A 26,952-nucleotide genomic window follows, 5' to 3' on the forward strand; every position below is an offset into this window, starting at 1 on the left:
GATCTAACCAAGTGGGGTTTCCCGCCATTTCACTTCAAGGACTGGAAGGGCTTTCTCCCTAGATTCGTGGGAGACCCGAGCCTACACGGCTCTCCCCCGCCAGGCGAGCGGCGGAACGCCAAGGTCAGTAGGGTGCACTACGATCCCGGGGACAGGGCAACAAGGTGACGATCCCGGGGACGGAGCAACAAGGTGACAGACCAAACTGCCCAAGTGCCCGGCTTTCGCGGATAAGTTGGGAGGGCGGAGGCGCCCACTGCCAGGGGTAAACGAAGCGCCTAGTGCGCAACCCCGCGCCCGCGCTGGGAATGGAGAGCGCGGCCGTTGAAGGGCGGAGTAAAGGCTGGGGGCGGAGGCCGGGTTCGCTCCAACTCGAGCCCGGATTGGCCGGGCCCTGAGAGCCGAGTGACGACAGCCGGGGAGAACGTCCGATTTGTGTGGTGGGCGCGGGCGGGCGGAGGAGGCGCACTGCGCAGGCGCAGCGCCTCGGCTCCTGTCGGCCCAGCGCTCGCGGACAAGTCCCGACAGCGCGCGCCCCCGCTCCCGCGCCGGGACCGCCCCCTCCCCCTTTCGGCGGCGTCGAAGGTAAACAATAGTTGGCCGGTGACCGCGGAGGGCTTCTCCCGCCGCCGGATTCGGCGGACTGCGCGGTATCGGCGGGACCCCGGCCGGGCGGCCGGCCATGGCGGGGCTGTACTCGCTGGGAGTGAGCGTCTTCTCCGACCAGGGCGGGAGGAAGTACATGGAGGACGTTACTCAGATCGTGGTGGAGCCCGAGCCGACCCCTGAAGAAAAGCGCTCGCCTCGGCGGTCGTTCTCGCAGCCGTCACCGCCGGCTCTTCCGGGCGGCGAGGTCTCGGCGAAAGGCCCAGCGGTGGGGGCCCGAGAAGCTGGCGACCCTGCCCCGGACGCGGGGGCCTCGCCGGCTCCCGGCCGCTGCTGCCGCCGCCGCTCCTCGGTGGCGTTTTTTGCCGTGTGCGATGGGCACGGCGGGCGGGAGGCGGCACAGTTTGCCCGGGAGCACTTATGGGGTTTCATCAAGAAGCAGAAGGGGTTCACCTCGTCCGAGCCCGCGAAGGTTTGCGCTGCCATCCGCAAGGGCTTCCTCGCCTGTCACCTCGCCATGTGGAAGAAACTGGGTAAGTTCCCTGGCTTGTGTGGGCGCCCGCCTCTTCTTCAGGCGGTTCGGGGGCTTTTAGGGCCCCGGCCCCGCGCGGGCCCCGAGCAAAGTGCACATGGGTGGACATGAAGGCTCTTGGTCTGATAGCACTTTCCGGGGTGGAAGTCCGGGCAAACAGAGTGGCCTTGGGAAGGGATTGCCGTTTCCCCGCAACCGCTCCTCGCCCGGTTTCCACCCTCTGCGGATCCTTGGCAAGCCGCCCCCCCCTCCCTCCTCGACTTCGCTTTAGGTGGCAGCCGGCGAAAGCGTGTTGGAAACCTGACGCCAGATTTTGGCCAAAAGATCAACTGAAGATGGGCTGCTCTCTGGGCCATGCGATGGGAGCGGGAGATGGCAAAAACTAGGGCCCCCCTTTCGAGTCTGTCATTACTTTGCTCATGAAGGACTTGTCCCTGTCGGTTGCCGCCGCTCATGGTGTCGGTTCTCCAGATTGACCCCAGGTCGCGGGTGGTTGGAGTAAACTGTTGGCTATTTTAGGAAGGCGAAGATGTAATCATCCAGTCGCTGGAAAGGAATTCGGTTTTGCTTGTAGGATCTTGATGCGTGGACTGCTTATGAAAAAACAAAAGCGCGGGGTGCATTGTTACATATTAAACTGCCCCCACGTTAAATTCTGCCAGGGCTTTGAAAAAGTTCAGTACACGTTTTGTGGGTAGTTGGCCTTACCGGTGCTAGTTGTATGCTGCCAGGTAGTTCTCCTCAGTTCCGACTGAAAAGTCCTGATAAGTTGTAATAGCCTGTCAAAGTAGCAAGAGATTAGGAGGACTTACCGTTGTGCTAAAAGGAAATAGAGACCTTAATATCTAAAAATTCGATCTAGTTGTAGTTTTAACTAAGCGTTAAATGTTTTCTAAAGCAGCCAGTGTCTCTGCACCCAACGTATTATATCATGCAGAGTTATAGTTGCTTTAACATTGCTGTGAATGAATGGCGTGAATCTTTTTTAGAGACAATACGTCATTTTAAAAATCCTCTTGTTTTTGGTAGCATAATTTATCTTTAGCAGAGGGCAGAGACATAGAGAAGAGTGTAAAGATTGGTCAGATACAGAACATTGTAAAAAGGTATAGTCATAGAATTGTAGATTAGCTTCTTTGAGTCTGTTTCCTATTTACCTGGCTTTCTGCCAAGAATAATTTGATTGACTCATAGAACAACCAGTCCGCCTGTTGGAGGCGTTTCCCTTCGAATCCCAGAGGCCCCTATTATGGATTTGTTTTGTTTTTGTGTAGGCAGAGCAGTGCTAAAAGCACTGCAGTATATTCCAGAAATATGTCATTATGTTGTCTGCAGTGCTACCAGGAGTGGACAGCAAGACAAGATAGCGGAAGATTAAACACAAAGAATTATTTAAGTCCTGTTTATATAGCAGTACACTTGAAGCAGCATGAATTTGCCATATGTTTGAACTGAAAGGATAAAGTATAAACCCAGTTACTTGAACATTTTTTAATAAAGCAGGGACCATGCTGTTGAATGTGAATGTTTATTGATGTACATTTACCTTTTGAATCAAGCTTTCAGAGCCTTATGTACCAGGTACATGCTTGCTTCATGCCACAGCTAAACCTTGTACTCCACCCCCAAAACTTGAATAAAAAAAGAATATCCTGAGTATTATGGAAGTTTTCACACAGGAGATGCAGGTTAGGGAAAAAAAGTGCTTCAGTCTCAAATTCATGGGTGGGTCCTTATTTTCTATAGAATAAACTACATTTTATAATGTACAGGCCAAGCCCTTTCCAATCCAACTTCAGGCTCCCTCCCTATTCAGTTTTATCTTTTGTACACATTTTTATCACAGTCTACTTCTCTTTTATCACAGGGTATAGTGAAATATTCCATTTTATTGAATTCCCTCCCTCTTCCCCAAAAAACTGAAAAATACACTCTTCAGTCTCTAAGTCAGTATGCTTTCTTCTGTGAAAAGTTCTGTTTCTTTTAAAATTAAACATCCATCCTTTATTTCTACTATTATAATACCCATTGGGCTATAGCAGTGGTTCTCATATACCTTACAAAGTGGTCCCCCCTTCCAACCTGGCACTATACCTTGTTATTACAGTACTAGAGGGCCGGTGCATGAAATCCATGCATGGGTAGGGTCTCTAGGCCTGGCTGGCGATCAGGGCCCATCGGGGCCTCTGGCTGCCTTCTGGGGCCTTCCTTCCCCAGCTGCCAGCTGGGGCCTCCCTTCGTTACACGCTGCCCCCCTGGTGATCAGTGCATGTCATAGCGAATGATAGAACTCCTGGTCTCCCAGTTGAACTCCCGCGGGGACACTTTGCAGATTAGATTTTTATATAGATAGATTATTGACTATATTCCCTATGCTGTACTTTACAGTCCCATGACTATTTTGTAATAACAATTTGTACTTCTGAATTCCTTCACCTTTTTCACCCAGCCTCCCAACTCCCCTCCCCTCTGGCAACCATCATTCTGTTCTCTGTGTCTGACTCTGTTTCAGTTTTGTTTGTTTATTTAATTTGTTATTTGTCTTTCTCTGACTGACTTATTTCACTGAACATAATACATTCTAGGTTCATCCATGTTGTGGCAAACTTTTGCTCTGAGAATCCTTTGTACTCTTAAGTAATTGAGAATCCCAGAGAGCTTTTATGTGGCCTACATTGATCATATTTACTACAGTATATGAGAAATTTAAATTGAGAAATTAAAAAAATTATTACTCTAGTAAAAAAATAAACTTAATATATTTTTAAGTGAATCATCACCCTTCCCCCCCCAAAAATATTGAAATATTCTCATATCCACTTCTGCATTCTGTCTGTTGTACTATCTTATCTAGTTGAAGCATATAAAGAAAGGGAAGCCTTCCCTAGCTGGTTTGGCTCAGTGGATAGAGCATCAGCCTGTGGACTGAAGGGTCCCAGATTCGATTCCAGTCAAGGGCACGTGCCTGGGCTGCGGGCTTGATCCCCAGTAGGGGGTGTGCAGGAGGCAGTCGATCAATGATTCTCCCTCATTATGTTCCTCTTTTCCTCTCTCTTCCTCTCTGAAATAAAATATATATATATATTTCTTTTTAAAAAAGGAAAAGGAAGCCTCATCCTATATAATAAAGCAGTAATATGCAAATTGACCATCGCTCCAACACACAAGATGGCCACCCCCATGTGGTCAAAGATGGCCGCCCCCATGTGGACACAAGATGGCCACCACAAGATGGCTGCCAGGGGAGGGCAGTTGGGAGGGACCAGTCCTGAAAGGGAGGGCACTTGGGGGTATGAGGGCAGTTTGGGGGACCCAGGCCTGCAGGGGAGGGAAGTTGGGGGGACCCAGGCCTGCAGGGGAGAGAAGTTGGGGGGAACCAGGCCTGCAGCAGAAGGAAATTGGGGTGAACCAGGCCTGCAGGGGAGGGCAGTTGGGGGGGGACCAGGCCTGCAGGGGAGGGGAGTTGTGGGGACCAGGCCTGCAGGGGAGGGCAGTTGGGGGGGGACCAGGCCTGCAGGGAAGGGGAGTTGTGGGGACCAGGCCTGCAGGGGAGGGCAGTTAGGGGGACCAGGCCTGTGGGGAGGGCAGTTAGGGGTGACCAGGCCAGTAGGGGAGGGCAGTTAGAGGCAATTATGCAGATCTTCTAAATATTTGTGCATTTTATACAATAGCAAAATGTCATATGTGGTAATATTAGGCCTGCAGGGGAGGGCAGTTGGGGGCGACCAGGCCTGCAGGGGAGGGCAGTTAGGGGCGACCAGGCTGACAAGGGAGGGCAGTTAGGGGTGACTGGGCCAGCAGAGGAGGGCAGTTAGAGGCGACCAGGCCTGCAGGGGAGGATAGTTAGGGGTGACCAGGTCTGCAAGGGAGGGTAGTTAGGGGTGACCGGGCTGGCAGGGGAGGGCAGTTAGGGGCAATCGGGCCAGCAGGAGAGCAGTTAGGCATCAATCAGGCTGGAAGGGGAGTGGATGGGGGTGAACAGGCTGGCAGGCAGACAAGCGGTTGGGAGCCAGCAGTCCTGGATTGTGAGAGAGATGTCCGACTGCCTGGGCAGTCGGACATCCCTCCAGGGGTCCCAGATTGGAGAGAGTGCAGGCTGGGCTAAGGGACCCCCCCCCCCCCCGCACAAATTTCGTGCACCGGGCCTCTAGTACACATATATATTAGGGAAAGGAGAAATAGTTTATTCATTTTTTTTAGATAATTATGGGTATCCTATACTAGTTTCTTAAGGTTAGTCAAAATGGAATCTGAAACCTTACGAATGAACTTTTTGTCATTTTACATTAAAATCCATTGTTTTCTCTTGTAAGATTCAAAATGAAATTTACCTGTGTGACATGATGTATTAGTCAGTTGGAAAATATTGGGTCTCTGAATTATGCAGATCTTCTAAATATTCGTGCATTTTATACAATAGCAAAATGTCATATATGGTAATATTGCTGGCTTCATCAGAAAAGTTTTTTTTTCGTTTATTTTTCAGTTACAGTTGACATTCAATATTATTTTGTATTACTTTCAGGTGTACAGTATAGTGGTTCGACAATCATATGCTTTACAAAATGGCCCCCTCCTTGCAACCTGGCACCATACCTAGTTATTACAGTACTAGAGGCCCGGTGCACAAAAATTTGTGCACTCGGAGGGGGTCCCTCAGCTCGGCCTGTGCCCTCTCGCAGTCTGGGACTCCTTGGGGGATGACCACCTGCTGGCTTAGGTCCCCTCGCCCAGGGGATTGGGCCTAAGCTGGCAATCAGACATCCCTCTGGCAGCCCAGGAGCCTTCAGGGGATGTCCACTTGCCAGCGGGGAGCAGGCCTAAGCTGCAGCCGGACATCCTTAGCACTGCTGAGGAGGCAGGAGAGGCTCCCACCACCACCGCTGTACTGGCAGCCGTCAGCCTGGCTTGTGGCTGAGCAGAGCTCCCCCTGTGGGAGCGTCCTGACCACCAGGGGGCAGCTCCTGCATTGATCTGCTCCCTGGTGTTCAGTGTGTGTCATAATGACCAGTTATTCCTAGTTGTTCTGCTATTAGGGTCAATTTGCATATTACCCTTTTATTATATAGGATAGAGGCCTGGTGCATGGGTGGGGGCCTGCTGGTTTGCCCTGAAGGGTGTCTCGGATTAGGGTGGGGGTCCCGCTGGGGTGCCTAGCCAGCCTGGGTGAGAGTCTGAGGGCTGTTTTTAGACTGGCCACACCCCCTTCAGGGTGGGGGTCCCCGCTGGAGTTCCTGGCCAGCCTTGGTGAGGGGCTGATGGCTGTTTGCAGGCTGGCCAAGCCCCCCAGTGGGAACCCTCACCCCATGAGGGTGTGGCCATCCTGGGTGAGGGGCTGATGGCTGTTTGCAGGCTGCCACGGCCCCCAGCCACCCAAGCTCCCAGTAGAGGCTGGCAGGAAGCAGGTATCTGGGATTTATATATCTTCTATAATTGAAACTTTGTTGCCTTGAGCAGAGGCCACAGCCGGCCAGGGCAGGCAGGAAGCTTGGCTTACTCCATCGCCGGGGCAACCAAGTCTCCTGCTTGCTCCAGCTCCATGGCTGTCGGCCACCATCTTGGTTGGGTCAGTTTGCATATAGTCGCTCTGATTGGCTGGTGGGTATGATGGCTTGGGCGTAGTGGAGGTGCAGTCAATTTGCATGTTTCTCTTTTATTAGATTAGATTATTGACTATATTCCTTATGCTGTACTTTACATCCCCGTGACTATTTTATGACTACCAATTTGTACTTCTGAATCCCTTCACCTTTTTCTCTCAGCATCCCAATCCCGCCTCCCCTCTGGCAACCATCAGTCTGTTCTCTGTGTCTGACTCTGTTTTAATTTTTTTTGTTCATTTATTTTGTTCTTTAGATTTCACATATCAGTGAAATCATGGTATTTGCCTTTCTCCGACTGACTTATTTCATTGAGCATAATACCTTCTAGGTTCATCCATGCTGTCACAAACTAAGACTTCATTCTTTATAGTATTCCATTGTATATTTATACACCAACTTTTTAATTCACTTGTCCATTGATGGGGAGTTGGGTTGCTTCCATATCTTGGCTATTGTAAATAATGCTGCAGTGAACATGGGGGTGCATATATACTTTCAAATTAGCATTTTGTCTTAACCAGATGGTGTTCATTTTATAATTATTCATTAAAGTGTATACTTATGTTTTATGGCCTTTTCAATATGTGTGCTATGTTATATTTCACAGTTTGTTTAAGTTAAAAGAAAATAAGGCATCAATTTTGTAGTCATTGATCATAGCAGACAGTTCCCTAGCCCATCCAGTTCTATAGTTTGGTTATAGACATCATTCTGAGAAGCTTAGCCTAGCTTCAATTATTTTATGGGTTAAGTATAGCTTTTGCTAAAATTTAAAAAAAACACACACATTTTTGTTGATTTTAGAGAGAGAGTGAGGGAGGGAAAGGGATAGAGAGGTAGAAACATCGATGAGAGAGACACATCAGTCATCAGCTGCCTCTTGCACACCCCACACCAGGGATCGAACCCGCAACCCAGTCATGTGCCGTAACGGAATCGAACCAGGGACTTCTTGGTTCATGGGTTGATGCTCAACCACTGAGCCACACCAGCAGGGCTAAAACATGTTCCTTTTACTAGTAAATAAGCTAGTATAGATTCTTTTTTCTGCAGTTAAGAATTTAAAATAAAAAAACCTATTATCACAATAAAGGTAATGAGGTAAGTGAGGTAATCTCCCGTAAAGGGGGGTTAAGCACATTTAGAAAACAAATACCTACAGTATGCAAGTACTTCAGCTGTTTGCAAAAAGTACCGAAAACAAAATGGAAAGGATAAAAGAAAAAGAGCTAAAAATAAAAAGATATTCAAAGACACAATATTAACATTATTTAAACCACATTTTGGTCAAAAGCATTATGTACAAAGAGATATGCTGCAAAGATCTAAAAATACTGAATGTGTTCCCTATTCATTTGAAATGTCACCTTTATCATTTGCTACATTTGCCTCAGATCTATTTCTGGATTCATCCTACTCATCTATTTATGGTACTTAAATAGCGATTTTAAGTATGCCTCAATTATTTCAATATTATCTTAAGTATTTTTCCAGATAAACTTTTGAAGCACCTTGCAAAATTAAAAAAAAAAAACAAACCCTGTTGAAGTTCTTATGGGAACTGCAGTATATTAGTTATAAAGTAATTGACATCTTTAAAATTTGACATACTTAGTCTTCCTTGTTTCCTACTTTACATTTGAATCTTAAATTATTTAAAAATGACAAAACTAGGAGCATATTAAAAAGATAGTATCAGTATATGAACTCTAACTTAAGAAAAGTATAGTAAGAAAATATACATGTCATTAAAACAAAGACTAATACATTTTTTAAAAAATTTATTTTTATTGATTTCAGAGAGGAAAGGAGGGGGGGAGAGAGGTAGAAACATCAATGAGAGAGAGAATCATTGATTGGCTGCCTTCTGCACACCCCCCACTGGGGATTGAGCCCACAACCTGGGTATGTGCCCTTGACCAGGAACCGAACCCAGAACCCTTCAGTCTGCAGGCCGATGCTCAATCCACTGAGCCAAACTGGCTAGGGCCTAATACATTTTATAACATAAAAATGTAACATTTTTGAATGAAGTAAAACTATTCTAAATAGAGAACATGATAAATTTAAAACTTGGGATACTTATGTACCAATTAACATACCGTCATTTAACTCTCAGGAGGTAGGTACTATCATTATCTCTATTTTAGAAAGGAGGATACTCTGGCACAAAAGTTTTACCCAAAATCACACAGGTAATAAGTGGAGATTCCTGGGAGTCAAACCCAGTCAATATATCATACTGCTAATCATTATGCTAAGAGTTCTTACAGAATTCTAATGCCAAAGTAAGTATCTACACCAAGAGAAACATGCAAATTGGTGTCACTCCGCTACGCTCACCAGCCAATCAGTGTGACTATGCAAATTAACCCAACAAAGATGGCGGTTAATTTGCATACGCAGGCACGGAGTGAAGACTGAAGGCTTCAGCCGGAGTGAAGACTGAAGGGGCTTGGCTTCTCTGCTGCAGCCCCAGTGGAGAAGCCAAACCTCGCTGCAGCCGGACCAAAGGCCTGGGTTCCGGGTGCCAGAGGAAAACCGGTGCCTGCAGCCAGGGGAAGGAAGGCCTATTGCGCAAATCTTTGTGCAACGGGCTTCTAGTGAAGATATAAAAAAGCCTTTAGGAAAGCAATTTGAAAATGTTATTAACAATCATCAAGAGATTATCTTTAGCCCTAACCGGTTTGGCTCAGTGGATAGAGCATCAGTCTGTGGACTGAAGAGTCCTGGGTTCAATTCAGGTCAAGGTCATGTACCTTGGTTGTGGGCTCGATCCCCAGTGGGAGGGCGTGCAGGAGGTAGCTGATCAATGTTTCTCTCTCATCAATGTTTCTAACTCTCTATCTCCCTTCCTTTCTGTAAAAATCAATAAAATTTATTTTTAAAAAAGATTATCTTTAACTAAATAATTCACCTTTTGAGAATTTTTTTCTTAGGAAGTAATCCAAATGAAAGAAAAGGCTATGTTGCTTTTATTTGAGCCCTTATTTATAACTAGAGGCCCGGTGCATGAAATTTGCCGGGAGCCGGTCCATCCTTGCTGTTTCAAGGGACCTGGCATATATGGCATACTGTTCTTAATATGTTTGCTCACCTTCTTGGCACTATGTGTTTTAACCAAGGTCACCTCTCTGAGAAAGGTTGTTTCCCCAGGTAGGGATTTTCCCCTGAAGTTAGGGAGGGAATAAAACCCCTTAACTAAGTGCCAGGCCGGTAATTAATCACTTTAACTACAAACAATCATGCTTAAGCTACATAATCTTTACTCCCTGGAATGGAGATAAGAAACGCCCTAACCTTTGGAATAGAGATTGATAGGATTGGAATCATTATGCTAAGATGTAACAAGACAACAGGACACAGAACCTAGACACAGAACCTACACAGAACCTAGAGACAGAAGAACTTCGCTGGAGAGAACATGGCAAAAGATCCTGGACAGAAACTGGTCACAGAACCTAGCGAGAGAACATGGCAAAAGATCCTGGACAGAAACTAGCCACAGAACCTAGAGACAGAACCTGGCAAAAGATCCTGGACAGGACCTGGCTATAGAACTTGGTTGGAGAACCTAGCCAGAACCTGGCTGAAGAACCTGGCTACAGAATCTGGTGACCGAACCTGGCTGGGGAACCTGGAGAACCTGGCTGGAGAACCTAGCAAGAGAACATGGACACAGAACCTGGCTGGAGATCCTAACCAGAACTTCGCTGGAGATCCTGAACAGAACTTGGCTGGAGATCCAGACCAGAACTTGGCTGGAGATCCTGGCTAGGCTGCTGATCAACTGAACGCTGTCTCCGTGTCATTCCTTCTTCGCCAACTCCGTCCACACCTTTGGGGACCCGTGGACCTGCTGGGGTTGGACCCCAGCAGAAATTCATGCACTGGGAGTTGCAGGGGTTCTCTCAGCCTGGCCTGCACCCTTTTGCAGTCTGGGTACCCTCTCACAGTCCGGGACCCCTCGGGGGATGTCCACCTGCCGGCTTAGTCCTGCTTCCAGGAATCGGGCCTAAGCTGGCAGTTAGACATCCCTCTCGCAGTCTGGGACCCCTCGCTCCTTACCGCCTGCCTGTTCGCTGCTCCTTAACACTCAGCTCGCTGCTTCTTAGTGCTGCCATGGAGGCCGCTGAGGCTACCTCCACCACTGCTGCGCTCGCCAGCCGTGAGCCTGGCTTCTGGCTGAGCGGCACTCCCCTTGTGAGAGCACACTGACCACTAGGGGGCAGCTCCTGTGTTGAGCATCTGCCCCCTGGTGGTCAGTGCGCATCACAGTGACTGGTGGTTCCGCTGTAACGGTCACTTAGGCTTTTCTTATATAGATATTACTAGAGGCCCAGTGCACAAAAATTTGTGCACTCGGGGCGGGGGCAAGGGGGGCGGTCCCTCAGCCCGGCCTGTGCCCTCTCGCAGTCTGGGACCCCTCGGGAGATAACGACCTGCTGGCTTAGGCCTGCTCCTGGGTGGCAGAGGGCAGGCCCAATCCCTAGGTGCAGCCCCTGGTCAGGCTCAGAGCAGGGCCGATTGGGGAATTGGGGCACCGCCCCCTGTCATGCACAGAGCAGGGCGGATCGGGAGGTTGCGATGCCACCCTCAGTCACGCTCAGGGTAGGGCCAATTGGGGGGTTGGGGCACCGCCCCCGTCACACTCAAGGCAGGGTCAATGGGGAGGTTGCATCGCCACCCCCTGTCACGCACAGAGCAGGGCCGATTAGGGGGTTGGGGAGCTCCCCCCTGTCACTCACAGAGTAGGGCCGATAGGGGAGTTGGGGCACTGCCCCCTGTCACACACAGAGCAGGGCGGATCAGGGGGTTGGGGTGCTGCACCCTGTCACACTCAGGGCAGGGCCGATGGGGAGGTTGCGGCGCCACCCCTGTCATGCACAGAGCAGGGCCAATCAGGGGGTTGGGGCGTTTCCCCCTGTCACTCACAGAGCAGGGCCCATCAGGGTGGTTGGGGCTCTACCCTGTCACGCACAGAGCAGGGCCAATCAGGGGGTTGGGGCGCAGCCCCCTGTCACGCACAGAGCAGGGCCGATCAGGGGGTTGGGGTGCCGCCACTCTCACACTCAGGGCAGGGCCGATGGGGAGGTTATGGCTCTACCCCGTCACACACAGAGCAGGGCCCGTTGGGGGGGGGGGTTGGGGCGCCGCACCCTGTCACACACAGAGCCGCAGGGCGATCAGGGGGTTTGAGCGCTGCACCCTGTCATGCTGATCCCGGTGCCGGGAGGCCTCACGGCTCCGCTGATCCCGGTGCTGGGAGGCATATTACCCTTTTACTATATAGGGTAGAGGCCTGGTGCATGGGTGGGTGCCGGCTGGTTTTCCCTGAAGGGTGTCCTGGATCAGGGTGGGGGTCCCCACTGGGGTGCCTGGCCAGCCTGGGTGAGGGGATGATGGCTGTTTGCAGCTGGTCACACACCCTTCAGGGTGGGGGTCCCCACTGGGGTGCCTGGCCAGTCTGAGTGAGGAGCTGAGGGCTGTTTTCAGGCTGGGGGTGACTGAAGCTCCCAACCGCTCCTTTTTTTCTTTTTCTTTTTTTTATTCTGGGCCAGCTTTAGCTTTGAGGCTTGGCTCCAGCTCTTAGGCCTCCACTGCTGAAAGTAGGTTTCTGGCCTTTGCTTACAATGTTGCGATCCTGCTGGCTGAAGCCCGGCAGGTTTCTGGGGTTTTATTTAGCTTCTATGTTTGTTACATAGCTGCTTGCAGCTCAGGGGCCTGCAGCGGCAGGCGGGGAACGTTGGAGTCCTCCGTCACTGAAGCAAGCAAGCCTCATGTTAGTTTCAAGCTGCCTGGCTGCCGGCCGCCATCTTGGCTGACACTTAATTTGCATATTGCCCTGATTAGCCAATGGGAAGGGTAGTGGTCGTACACCAATTACCATGTTTCTCTTTTATTAGATAGGACTAGGGGCCCGGTGCACGAAATTCGTGCACTGGGTGTGTGTGTGTGTGTGGGGGGGGGAGTGTCCCTCAGCCCAGCCTGCCCCCTCTCACATACTGTGAGCCCTCAGGCGTTGACCCCAGCCCAGGCCTGACGGCTCTGACAGAGGCATCAGGCCTGGGCTGGGGGCAGAACCAGTGATGGGGGGAAATGAGGGTCCCCTGCTGGGCGGGAGAGCGGGTTGGGGGCGAGTCACCCTGCCAGCCCACGTGATCGGGTCCCGGGCGACCACCGGCACTCACATCCCCAACCCGCTCTCCCGGGTTGAGGGCGTGAGTGTAGGCAGACGCCGCAGCCGCCCCGCTGGCTTGCGTCCCGGTTTGCCGGCCGGATCGGGTCCCGGGCGACCGCTGGCACTCACGCCCCCTACCCGCTCTCGCGGGTTGGCGGCGTGAGTGCGGGCGGATGCCGCAGCCGCCTCGCCGGCCCGCGTCCGGGTCTGCCGGCGGGATCAGGTCTCGGGCGACTGCTGGCACTCACACACCCAACCCGCTCTCTGATGGCGCTGTACCATCCTGCCTGCAATATGCAAATTAGCCGCCATCTTTTTTGGCGGTTAACTGCCAATCTTAGTTGGCAGTTAATTTGCATATCTCACTGATTAGCCAATGAAAAAGGTATCGGTTGTACGCCAATTACCATTTTTCTCTTTTATTAGTATACAATAGTGCACACTTGTCCAGCACCCATTCACCTTCTATTGGATTTGATTCATCCCAGAGGCTAAAGCCTTTCAATGAGTGTCCACCAGTTTCTATCACTAGAACCTCAGAGGTATCCTTCTCTCTATTTGACACCTGTGAACTACCTAATGTCCTTCCAATAAATTCCCAAGTTCTTTTCCCTATTTAATGTAGATTGAGTCAGTTTGTGTTATTTTCAAAGACCTGTAATACAAAACTAGTTCCAAAGGGTAGGTTGCAGGCAATTGCCCCTCAGAAAAATGTAAGTCATGGAATCAATAAGAGGTAGAAGGCATCAGGACTCTCATTCATATTCTAGATGGTAAGCAAACAGCCCATGTATGGAGTGGTGAGATAGGGCTGAATTCATCAATAAAGAAAACAGTAAGCAGATAGTCTGCTGTCAGCATACTAGTTTAGAACTGTGGTTAAAACTTTTCTGGTCAACTAATGCAAACACCTAGGCAAACACTGGCCTAAGACCCCATATAACTCTTAGAAACAACAAATAATTTGATATGACTGTTAAGAACTGAATTTGGGGGACAGAGGAAGAAGAACTGAATTGTGTCCCTCCAAAAAAAGTTTTGTTGAAATCCTAACACCTAGTACCTCACAATAGGACCTTATTTGGACATGGTCTTTTTTGTTTGTTTTTTTAATTCTCACTCGATATTTTTCCATTGATTTTCAGAGAGTAGAAGGAAGGGGGAGAGACAGAAAAACATGGATGTGAGAAAGACAGTTCGATTGTGTTGCCTCCCACATGTACCCCTACAGGCTACTGGAATCGAACCTGGGACCCTTCAGTCCTTGGGCTGAGGCCCTATCCACTGAGCCAAACCAGCTCACGCAGGAATAGGGTCTTTACAGTGGTAATCTATAAAGTTAAGATAAAGTCATTAGGGTGGGCCCTAATCCAGTATGACTGGTGTTCTTATAAAAAGAGGAACTTTGGCCCTGGCCAGTGTGGCTCATTTGGTTTTAGTGTCTGCCAATATACCAAAAGGTCACAGGTTCAAAATATCTAGGTTGCAGGTTTGGTTCCCAGTTGGGGCGCATACAAGAGGCAACTGATTGATGTTTCTCTCTCTCCCTCTCTCTAAAAATTAATGAACATGCCCTCCTCGGGTGATGATTTAAAAAAAAAAAAAGAGGAAATTTGGACACAAGGACACACAGGGGAAGATGATGTGAAGACACATAGGGAAAAGACAGCCATGTGACTAGAGTGAGAAGTCTACAAGAGAGTAAATACCAGGAATTGTCAGTGAAGGGGAAGAGGCAAGGAATGATTCTCCCTCAGAGCTTTTACGTAGAATATAGCTAATGGACCTGCCACTCACCACCTTGACTTTGGACTTCTAGCCGTCTAGAACTGTGACACAATACATTTTTGGTAATTTGTTAAGGCAGGTCTAGAAAACAAACACAATGATATAGAGCAGAGGTTCTCAACCTGTGGGTCGCAACCCCTTTGGCGGTCGAACGACCCTTTCACAGGGGTCGCCTAAGACCATCCTGCATATCAGATATTAACATTATGATTCATAACAGTAGCAACATTACAGTTATGAAGTAGCAACGAAAATAATTTTATGGTTGGGTCACAACATGAGAAACTGTATTTAAAGGGCCAGAAGGTTGAGAACCACTGATATAGAGGAAACAAAAGATTTGGGGAGATAGGGATCTTTTATTAAATCTATTTATACACATATAATTCCCACTTACCTAACCCAAGAATGGTTTAGAAGACTCTTCAAAGTTCTTCGGGTAATCTCTTCCCACCCTCCCCCCCCCCCACACACACACACAGAAACTTTTAAATTTGATGGTAGTACAACTTCGCAGTAATTTTTTTTTATATGGCTAGTCCATTCTTTTGTCTTTAGGAAATCCTTCCCTACCCTAAGATCATGACTATACCTTCCTATATATTTTCTAAGCATTTTAGTTTTTCTTTTCATGTTAGGCCTTTAATGTACCTGTAATTGATTTTTTGTGTTTGGCATCAGGAACCCAAAGTTGTTTTTTTCTCTCTCTCTTGTCCTGATTCCAGTTATTAAATGTCTATCCTTTCTCCATTGTTTGTAAGTTTCAAAATATGCATGGGTCTGTTTTTGTGCTCACTATTGTGTTCTGTTAGTCTACTGGTTTACAGCTTTTCCACAAAAGTCTTGTTAGGGCTATGTTAGCATTTTCCCTGGATATACAGGGGACGGGGGCAAAAGTAGCTTTACAGTTGTATATGAAACAGTTTGTTCTTGTGTTATTACGTATTATCTTAATACAACTGTAAACCTACTTTTGCCCCATTCTGTAATGATGAAAGGATTAATTCAAGTCCTTCAATAGCTTTCAAAATATTTTTTAAAAAATTTTCCCAATACTGCCATGCCAGTTTGGCTCAGTGGATAGAGTATCAGCCTGCGGACTGAAGAGTCACGGATTCGATTCCTGTCAAGGGTACATGCATGGGTTGTGGGCTTGATCCCTCGTAGGGGGTGTGCAGAAGGCAGTCGATCAATCATTCTCATCATTGATGTTTCTATCTCTCTCTCCCTCTCCCTTCCTCTCTGAAATCAATAAAGATATATATTTAAAATTTTTTCCCCAATGCTAATTAAAATTTTATAATGCTAACTCAGCATATGATACATAAACTGTATTAGAATAAAACATAAGTTACCTGGAAGAGTAAAATATTTTATTTCGTATTACAGCAGAATGGCCAAAGACTATGACGGGTCTTCCCAGCACGTCAGGGACAACGGCCAGTGTGGTCATCATACGGGGCATGAAGATGTATGTAGCTCACGTGGGTGACTCAGGCGTGGTTCTTGGAATTCAGGATGACCCAAAGGATGATTTTGTCAGAGCTGTGGAAGTAACACAGGACCATAAGCCAGAACTTCCCAAGGAAAGAGAACGAATTGAAGGACTTGGTGGGAGGTAATCATTATGCTGTTTTGTCTTTCCTCTCTTGGTCTATTTAATCCGTTTCTGCTTTACTAACCAGTTTGTCGTATTTCTCCCTTTTCATGAAGTGATTTTTCTCAGTATTATATGTTTTTAGTTTGCCTGATAAAGTACCCATGTGCATTCATATTTATCTCATTACTTTGAATTGACTTTTATTTCTGATAATGGCTCCAAAGGGAAATATTTTAGTGGAATTCAAGTAACAACATATGCAAGGATTTATTTTTTTATTGTTTTATTTTTTGCAAGGATTTATTGAAGACCTTTTACATGAATAATGATCAGCATGACCTTCATAATTTGAACTGAACAGCCCTTAGAGTTCCAGAATAGAACAGTTTGATCTTATTTCAGGAATAGAATTTTGTTAAAATTAACCTTCAGTTTTTTCTTTGATTTCTAAGTCATGTGCTGTAAACCTTTCTTCTTATTTTCTTTTCTCTATTTTAACTTACTGTCTCGATGTGTGGTTTATAAACTATGAACTGAAATTGACTTCAACATGATATTTTTATGATACAAACTAAAATGTAAGATTATTCTGAAGTAATGAGGAATAAATAGCATGAGAAAACTAAAAAATTATTCCAATACTTATTTGTAACAATTGAAGGCCTAAGGCAAGTTAAATGTTTTCTAAATAATAATTATAACGAAAGCCTTATAATATTATTACTAGCCTCTCTTTCTTGCTTTTAGTAAATCAAAAGTCTTTTTCAGAGTAATAATAAACTAAGAAAAATAATTACCATTCTTAATTATAAGGAGTTCAAAACATCTGTAAGAAAAACACCCTCCCCGCCCCCAGATAGTTGGATAATGGAAAGGAAGTTTGAACAACAAAAATACAAAAGAGTAGTAAACATGAGAAAAAATGTTTAACATTATTGAAATGAAACTCTTTCCTTCTGTTGGGTTAGCAAAGATTAAAAAACTGGAGAGGTACTCTTTAATATTTTTGTTGAAGTGGATCTCCTGTGGGAAGGATTTTAAGTTGGTACAAACTGTATAGAATATAATACCTATCACTAGCTTTAAATGTTTATTTTTTTAAAAAGAGAGAAAAAAATGTTTATAGACGCAGTAATTTCAGAAATCTACTCTAAAGAAGAAATCTGAAATGTGGACCAAAATATATGAAGAGTTATTGATTGCAGGAATGTTTAATGACTGTTAATGGCTGGAAAAAACTTGAAGGCCCAATAGCTGGAGAATGGTTAAGCATATTATAACACATACTAATAACAATGAATATGATATAGCTATTTAATGTTTATAGATAAACTAGAGACCCATTGCACGAAATTTGTATACTGGTAGGGTCCCTAGTGGCTGCCAGCTGGGTACTCCCTCCCTTCCCCCAGCCAGCCCCACCCCCTGGTCGAACTCTCGGACAAATGCCCAGTCGAGGGGACAATTTGCATACTATGCTTTTATTATATAGGATTTTAAAAAATCAATTATATTATGAAAAATTTTAAGCATGATTAAAGGTAAAGAGAGAGCATTCTAATGAATTCTCATGTATATGAGGTATTTTTAATATTAGAATGCCTATAGATAACAGAATAAGCAGCATATAAAATGATATAGTGTAATCTCAACTGTGCTGAGAAATAAGAATAGGATAGAAATATACTAAATGTTAAAAATTTTCTGAATGATGACTTGCTTATGTATATATGCATACACATACTTTTTTAGGTAGAATAAAATGATGTACTATAGAAGGTCTCTCAACTACTATTGTCCCATAGGCCACTCAGTTCTCTTCCACCTACAAGAAACTAATATTACCGTTTATTGTTCAATAGAGTGATATTCATATACAATCAAATAAGAAATTATACCATGTATGGAAGTACTATCATTTATTTAGTCTGTTGAAGAATATTTCTAATTTTTTGTTATTACAACACTATAGTAAAACAAAAAATTGGCTGCCTCCTGCACATGCATCTTTTTGTACAGTGCAAGTATTATTTGAAGGATCATTTCCTAGAAGTGGTATTGCTGGGTCAAAGAGGAGTATGAGGGGCGTGCAGGAGGCAGCCAATCGATGTTTTGTTCTCACTTCAATGTTTCTCTCTCTCCCCCTCTCCCTTCCTCTCTCTCAAAAAATCATTTAAAAAATATAGCCCGGCTGGTGTGCCTCAGTGGTTGAGCATCGACCTATGAACCAGGAGGTCATGGTTCGATTCCCAGTCAGGGCACATGCCCGAGTTCCGGGCTCAATCCCTGGTGTGGGGTGTGCAGGAGGCAGCCAATCAATGATTCTCTCTCATCACTGATGTTTCTCTCTATCTCTCCCTCTCCCTTCCTCTCTGAAATCAATAAAAATATATTAAAATATATATATATTAACATATATATATATGACTGATTCCTGACGCACATGAAACTCACTTGAGGATGGGAAGCTACAGAATGGCTCCTGGATTTCTGTAAGGCTCATTGCTGAAAACAACATGATAAAAGCTGCCTGCTCTCATACTGTTTCCTGTTCTGTATCCCACAAAATTAAATGAGCCTGGTTTCATGCTATAATATATTTGATCCTTTGAGTGTGAAGGTCAGTCTGTATGACACTTTGTATAATACTGCTGGTAGTCATGCAAAGTGGGCTTTGCAATTGCAAATTGAATTCATGTATGTATTTGGGGTTTTTTCTGGGCTATTTTTAAAAAAATAAACTGTTGTAAGAATTTTAAAAACATATATTTTATTAATTTTAGAGAGGGAGAAAGAGATAGAGATAGAAATATCAATGATGAGAGAGAATCATTGATCTGCTACCTCCTGCACGCCCCACACAGGATTGTGCTTGCAACCCGGGCATGTGCCCTGACAGAGTTGAACCGTGACCTCCTGGTTCATAGGTGGACGCTCAACCACTGAGCCACGCCAGCCAGGCTTACTTTTTATATTGAGGCTTTATTATAGTTTGTAACATGGGTAGGCCTAATCCCTTCTCATTAATTTTTAAAATACATTTTTCTTGCCTATTTCTTTATCTTGCTATCTGAACTGTTAAATTACATTTTCTTTGATTGTCATAAGTTTTTTTTAGAGTTTATGTTTTTTTGTCATATCTCTTAAAATACCATCTGGATAATTGGACAGATGCTCTTTGCTATTTGGGAGCAGGTGTCTTTTTGCATAAATTGAGCTGTTTTATTATAAGTCATTTCCTCCTTTCCCTCTGTCTCACCCTAGGCAACTGGCCAGTGCTCTGTTTTTCCAGCCTTCTGTTGCTGTCAGTCAGCTCCCTGCATATCAGGCTGTTCTTTTGTGTCTATCTTTCGATGGTACAGGGTAATGGTGAGGAGTGCAATAAAAGCAGCATTTCTTCTAACATTGCTTTTTTTTTTTTTATTCCAAATTTAAAACTTCATTTTAATCAGTACCATTATTTTGCCTTTTCTTCCTCAGAAATATAGAGACCATAATATTTTTTAATGTTAAGTGTTAAGAGAGGTGCTAGTATAGTTATATTGGAAGCAATTGGTAGCTACTGTAATTACTTAAGTATTAAGTCTTATTTTTAGGGAGCAGGTTTAGGAAAGACCAGTAGGGCTTAAGGTGTTAGGGAGACAGAATGTAGGTATCTCTTTTCCTGTAATTCTCATGTTTCATAGATTTTTTTGAATGATAGATTTAGTCTTTATTCTCTTATTTGCTTTTTAAATTTTTTTTACCTTTTTAAGGTGTTTTTTTTCTTTGGATTTGCTTTTGAGTCTCAGCATTGAAGAAAGCATAAAATAATAAAATGACTGCCTTTGATATTCTTTCTTACTCTTGTTAGGACCTAGAACAATGTTGCTTTCAGAATTGTGAATTAAACTAAAAAGGGATAGTAAATTAGCAACTCTCTTGAATTTCTCTTCTATATTAACGTTGACATTGTTTTTTGATCATTCTGTACTTGCTTCATTCTTTCCCTGTGCTGCCTGGTATAGTAGCCACTAGCCACATATGGCTGTTTAAATTCAAGTATAAATTAATCAAAATTAAATAGAATTAATTCAGTTTCACATTTGCAGTGCTCAGTGGGTACACATAGCTTGTTACTACTGTATTTGGGCAGTGCAGGGTAAACATTTCCAAAATTGCAAGAAGTTACATGATACAGCTGCTGAAATCTCCTGGTTTGTCCTTATCAGATGAGTTTGTTTTCTACTTTAAAAAGAAGATTGAGGTTCTCCTTCTGTATTTCATGGGTGTTTTTTTTGGTTTGTTTGTTTGATTTTCTTTTTGGTCAGAGGAAGATAGTTCTTTTCTCATTTATAAGGTTTATGCCTTTATTTTGCTTCTCTTAGGACTTTTCCCCCCATTTATTTCTTCTCTCGCTAGTATTTTTATCCCTTTGAAGTTAGAACAGATATAAAAACCATAGAGGATAACCAATGGCTGCTGCTGAGGTGTACAGCAGGCATTTCATAGTGACATTTATTTGGAGGTGGTGTCCATTATTTGTCCTGTCTTCAGTTTTCCATACCTTGAAGCCAGTTTAGTTTAAGTGCTCATCAAGTTTAGGGAAATAAGAGTCAGGCTACTCAAAGCCAACATAGTAAACTAATAAGAGACTCGTATGTCAGAATGTTATAGTACTTGTTAGTGAGAAAAATAACAAGTCATCTGTCTTTGACAGCCTTGGGAATCAATCATTATGATTAGCATGTGTCTGTCAAATGGACCTAATATTGTTTCTTGGAAATACCCTTTGCCATTCCACACCCCAACTTTTCTAACCTTCCAGACGAACATTTGTCTTCTATTTATTTTTTAAAAAATTCAGGTAGATTATGATTAAATTGATTTAAGGGTCAGCTTCCCAATTCAATAATATAGCCACAGGGTAGAGAAACCATCTCTATTGGTTTATTTTCCCATCTCTATTGTTTTCAGTAACATTTTTTGTTCCAAGACTTATTTCCATGTTTTAGGCAATCTAGAGTATCCTAACTCCTAGAGTTACTAATTACAGATTTCTGTTGCTCCTATGCCAAATTTCTAGGATGGTTTTTCTTATTCTGTAACTCTGAAATCTACATTTTTGCAGATCTGTTTCCAAAGTCTAATCTTACACTTCTGACTATAGAAATATCTAACTACATAGATATTTCTATTGAGGTATTTACTATTAATTCCTTAAATAAAAACATTAAAAATTAATTTCTGAGTACCCTCAAATCCCTCAAAAACTATATAACTTTTTCTTTGTCATTTCTTTTATCACTATTTAATTCCTCTCATTTATATCCTCTTCTTCCTCCCATTCATTTTTTTTTTTTAGTTATCAAGTTATCTTGCCACCCCCCCCCCCTTTTTTTTATGATAGCTACTCATTTTTCTTCCCATTACTACCAGTCCATTCTGCTTTAGTAATCTTCAGATTCTCCTCTTCTTAACCTACCCTACTTTATTTTTCCTTTCTGAACAGGAACTTTGGCTTATGGATCTTTGTATCTGAAACAGACAAGTCATTATTTTGTGATAATATAATCTGATTTTATTTGTGATTTAACATATAGAGCCACCTTAGTTGTTATGTTTTAAATATATAGAGTATTTATGTGAACTCTGTTTTTTAGTGTGATGAACAAGTCTGGGGTGAATCGTGTAGTTTGGAAACGACCTCGGCTCACTCATAATGGACCTGTTAGAAGGAGCACAGTTATTGACCAGATTCCTTTTCTGGCAGTAGCAAGAGCACTTGGTAAGTACAGCTTACATTTGGTGAAATCATATTGGATATTCTACAATATATCGTAGCAAAGTGAAAAAAGATTCTAAATCCTCATTAACACCTAAGTGAGGGGAAGGTTAATGTATAAGTTTCAATGCCATTTACCAGGTGTACTGGTTAATAATTTGGATTTTGTAATCAAAGAAAACAGGATAATTTCAAGAGAAACATCAAAAGTGCTTTATTCAATGTCCATCCCTAGCTACACATTTCCCCCATCTTTTAGGTAATTTGTGGATACCGTCCCAATAGAACTTTTCTTGTTTTGAGGCAAACCATTCAGAGACCCAATTTTCCACTTCTTCGTACGTTTTGAAGTGCTGCTCAGAAAGTGTGTGTACCATCAATTGGAACTAGTGGTAATCTGAAGGAGCAAGATCTGGTGAATACGGCGGGTGGGTTAATACTTCCCAGGCAAGATCTTTTAATGTGTCTTTAACTGGTTTTGAAGTGTGTGATGGTGTGTTATCATGAAGCAAAATTACTTTGTCGTGTCTTCTGGCCCATTCTGGTCGTTTCACGATCAAAGCGTGGTTCAAATTGATTGTTTGTTGTCAGTAGCGATGAGTATTAACGGTTTCACCTGGTTTTAGAAGCTCATAATACACCACACCTTCCTGATCCCACCATATGCAGAGCATTGTCTTTCCAAAGCAATTTGGTCTTGCAGTCGATGTTGATAGTTGACCTGGATCAACCCCTGATTTTGTGTGTTTGGGATTCTCAAAAGAAATCCACTTTTCATCTCCAGTCACAATTCGATGCAAAAAAGACTTTCTTTTGTGCCATTGAAGCAACAGTTTTTAAAAATATTTTTTATTGATTTTTTACAGAAAGGAAGGGAGAGAGAGATAGAGAGTCAGAAACATCGATGAGACAGAAACATCGTTCAGCTGCCTCCTGCACGCCCCCTACTGGGGATGTGCCCGCAACCAAGGTACATGCCCTTGACCGGAATGGAACTCCACAGGCCGACGCTCTATCCACTGAGCCAAACCAGTTAGGGCTTCAAAGCTCTTTTTCAGGTAGAAAAGTAAATTGTCCATGATAAAATAAAAATACTTGCTTTCTGGCCCACCTTGTATTGTAAGGAAAGTTAGAAGATTGTAGATATAAAAGTTTTAATCTTGGATGTGCTAGTTAAATTTTATTCTAAAATTTTTTTTTTCTTAAATTTTTTTTAGTCTTAGAAAACATCCTTTTCCCCCTTCTCTCCCTCTTTTCTCTAACAGATACTTAGATACTGACTTGGTGCCAGGCATTGTGTTAGGTTTTGGTGAGATATAACAAATACACTGTCTGCCCTCATGGGGCAAGACTATGTAGTTGGAGAGACAGGCAATAAAGAAGTAACTTGTAAATGAAATAATTATAGGTTAGAAAATGCAATGAGAGAAAGAAACAGGGTCCTGTGATAAGGAAGAATTTAAAAGAGGACAACTATTTTAGATAGTGTGATGGAAATGTTCCTTTAGGAAGTGTTACTTTGGCTGAGATATAGTGACTGAGAAGGAGCTTGGGGTTTTTTATTTGTTGTTTTTCTCACCAGATCATGGTTTATTATAAAGGAATATAACTGAGGAACAGCCAGATGAAATAGATGGTATAGGGCCGTGGTCGGCAAACTGCGGCTCGCGAGCCACATGCGGCTCTTTGGCCCCTTGAGTGTGGCTCTTCCTAAGCCTTAGGAGTACCCTAATTAAGTTAATAACAATGTACCTACCTATATAGTTTAAGTTTAAAAAATTTGGCTCTCAAAAGAAATTTCAATCGTTGTACTGTTGATATTTGGCTCTGTTGACTAATGAGTTTGCCAACCACTGGTATAGGGCAAGGTATGGGAAAAGGGCACAGAGCTTCCATACCCTCTACAGGCGCCACTCTTTACCAAATCTTCATGTGTTCACCAACCAGGAGGCTCCCTGAACCCCATAATTTTTTGAAAAAAGGCATTCTTGTGAAGAGCCTGTTTAAGAATATTCAGGCATGGATCCTGAATTAGGAAAGAGCTTAGCATGTTCTAGGAATTATCAAAAGGTTGTAGTTAATAAGGCACATGTGGGCCACATCGTGACAGGTACCAGCATTCCAGTCTAAGTGTAGTACTGGGTAGCATAGAAAAATGTTAAGCTAAGGCCTGGCCAGTGTGGCTCAATCCAGATTAAAGGAGGCCCAAGAGATGTTACAAGTAAATGCTATTCCTGATTCTAGGCTGGATCCTATAAAGGACACTATTAGGCCATCTGATAGTTTTTGGAATGTGGATGGTGGACAGTAGATTAGGCAGGTATTATATTAGTGTAAATTTATGAAGCTGATAACTCCACTGAGAGAGCGAAGTAGCAGCTACAGTGTGTTTTTATGATCTAGTGTCATTAGCGACACTTCCTCATTTTATTTGGTAGCACTGTGTCACTAAGTCTAGCCCGCCCTTGAGTGGAGGGGAATTAGGTCTACCTCTTTAAAAAAAAGAGTATCAAAGAAGTTGTGCACACATTTTAAAAACACACAGTTACCCCTACTTCATGATTGTTCATTCATTCACCAAATATTAAATGCCTGCTAGCATTCTAGTCTCAGTTCTGGGTTCTGGGGATCCCACAATGAACAAAACAGTAAAAAATTTCTGGACCTGTAGAATTTAGAATTTACTCTATTTTTAGAAGGGGGAAACAGATGATACACTAAAATAAATGAAAAGAATGTAGATTGACTCTAGTTGGTTTGGCTCAGTGGATAGAGCATCGGCCTGATACTGAAGGGTTGCAGGCTCGATCCCTGGCACCTGTCAGGGCACGGACCTCTGGGCATGTGCAGGAGGCAACCATTCGATGTGTCTCTGACATGGATGTGTTTCTTTTTCTCTGTTTCTCCCACTCCCTCCCACTCCTGTGAAAAATAAAACGAAATGTTGTGGGGGTGGGAGTGCAATTTTAAAAGGGATTGTCAGAAGTTTAGAAAGATAACATTTGAGTAAAGAGATGAGGCATTAATACCTGGCGGTGTCTTGGGCAAGATCATTTAAGCAGAAGGAACAATAAATGAAAATGACCTTATTACTTAAGTCTTTAAAATTTTTTTATTGAAATTATTGGATTGATTTAGGATATTTTCTCCTTAACTGAGCATTTTAAAAGGTGGAAGTTGCCATTAACCGATATAGCAAAGACTGGACCATCAGTTATAAGGGATTCAGTACTTTAACAGATGTTAAATGGTGATGTCCAATTGGCTCTGGCTATGGAATTGACCGTAGGTAAGGTTTATGCTGGAGATATCAATTGGGAGCCAGAGCATAGAGATAATGATGTTCAAAGGCCTGTGACTTAAGGAGGTCATCAAGAGATTGAATGTAGATAGAAACGGGGAAAGAGTCAGTGACTGAACCCTGAGATACTATCACTGTTAAGAGTTGGGGGTATGAAAGGAGTAACGAGGCAAAACAAGACTGAGAAAGAGCTGCAAGTAAAATAGAAGGAAATTCAGGAGAGCATGTCCTGAAAGTTAAGTAAGAAAGTGTTTCAAGAAGGTATTTTCTAAAAACATGTTTTTATTGATTTTAGAGAGGGAGAGAAGGAGAGGGAGAGAGAGAGAGAGAGAGAGAGAGAGAGAGAGAGAGAGAGAGAGAGAGAGAAACATCGGTCAGCTGCCTCTTGCACGGCCCCCACCGGGGATTGAGCCTGCAACCCAGGCATATGCCCTGACTGGGAATCAAACTGGCGACCTCTTAGTACATGGGTCGATGTTCAACCAACTTGAGCCACACTGGGGGGCTCAAGAAGGTATTTTGTTATATGTCACTTTTACCTGTTATATGTCAGTATTTCAAATACTGTTGATAGTTCAGGTAAGGGGAGACTAAGAAGTGACCATTGGGTTTAGTAGCAATGTGGAGGTCCTTGGTGATTTTGACAAGCTATCTTTTGGTTGGATAGTAAGACTCTAGTCATTATTGGAGTTGGTTCAAGAAAGAGCAAGAGGAGGAAAATTTGATAATAGCAAATTTAGACACTGTTCCTAGTTTTATTATGAAGGAAAAGAGAGAAATGAGGCTTTAGCTGGAGCAGAAAGTATAGGGTCAAGAGAGAATTTGCTGCTGTTGTTTTAAAAAGGGAAAGAATAATAACAGTTGATAGGAAAGATCTACTAGAACAGTGAAAACTTCATGTAGGAGGTAAATGGTAATTGCTATAGTAATGTCCTACAACATTTGAATATAACTTTGTAAATAAATTCATGAAAATGAATGAATCTTTATATAAAAAGACTTGTATAGGAGAGATGAAATTGTTTTAGTTATGAAAAAATGGCTTCTGTTTTTTCTCTTGAGTTTACTTTCTATCACATTTTCTCCTAAAAAATAATAATACCCTTTACATTTGAATATTTAAGCCAAAAATGATTTGTTACATTTTTCAGTCCTTATTCTGGCACTTGGGGAACATTTTTAAGAAAGAAATTTTAGTTTTCTTTAACTTGTTTCATGATAATACTTATTGGCCTAAATTAAATGATAGTATTTAGCACCATTATTATGACTTATGGCTATTTTCTGTTTTTATTTGTGGAAGAAAACTTTACTTGTAAAAATGGGTACCATTTTAGCACTAATGAGGAACATAATTTACTACAAATGAAGCAAAGGTGCCTCCTAGTGGCTGCCTCATGGAATTGCATGTGAGTCTCATCATTTATTCTTTTTTTTGTAATATATTTTTATTGGTTTCAGAGAGGGAGAGGGTGGGGGAGAGAGAGAGAGAGAGAGAGAGAGAGAGAGAGAGAGAGAGAGAGAAAGAAACATCAGTGATGAGAGAGAATCATCGATTGGCTGGCTGACTCCTCCAT

General features: G+C 43.6%; 1 protein-coding gene across 2 annotated transcripts in view; it reads left to right on the top strand.

Annotated features, from left to right (window-relative positions):
• The first annotated feature begins 431 nt into the window (after window positions 1-431).
• Window positions 432-26,952, top strand: part of PPM1D (protein phosphatase, Mg2+/Mn2+ dependent 1D) — a 36,529-nt gene continuing 10,008 nt past the window's right edge. Inside the window, exons 1-3 of one of the 2 annotated variants that reach the window (XM_059669753.1) lie at window positions 432-1,139; window positions 16,100-16,328; window positions 21,953-22,077. In XM_059669753.1, coding sequence (XP_059525736.1) covers window positions 683-1,139; window positions 16,100-16,328; window positions 21,953-22,077 — 811 coding nt within the window. In that variant the 5' untranslated portion in view covers window positions 432-682. The remainder of the gene's footprint in view (window positions 1,140-16,099; window positions 16,329-21,952; window positions 22,078-26,952) is intronic. The other variant, XM_059669752.1, reaches the window with a different exon arrangement.

Source organism: Myotis daubentonii, chromosome 16 (genome assembly GCF_963259705.1).
Source record: "Myotis daubentonii chromosome 16, mMyoDau2.1, whole genome shotgun sequence".
Lineage (NCBI taxonomy): Eukaryota > Metazoa > Chordata > Mammalia > Chiroptera > Vespertilionidae > Myotis > Myotis daubentonii.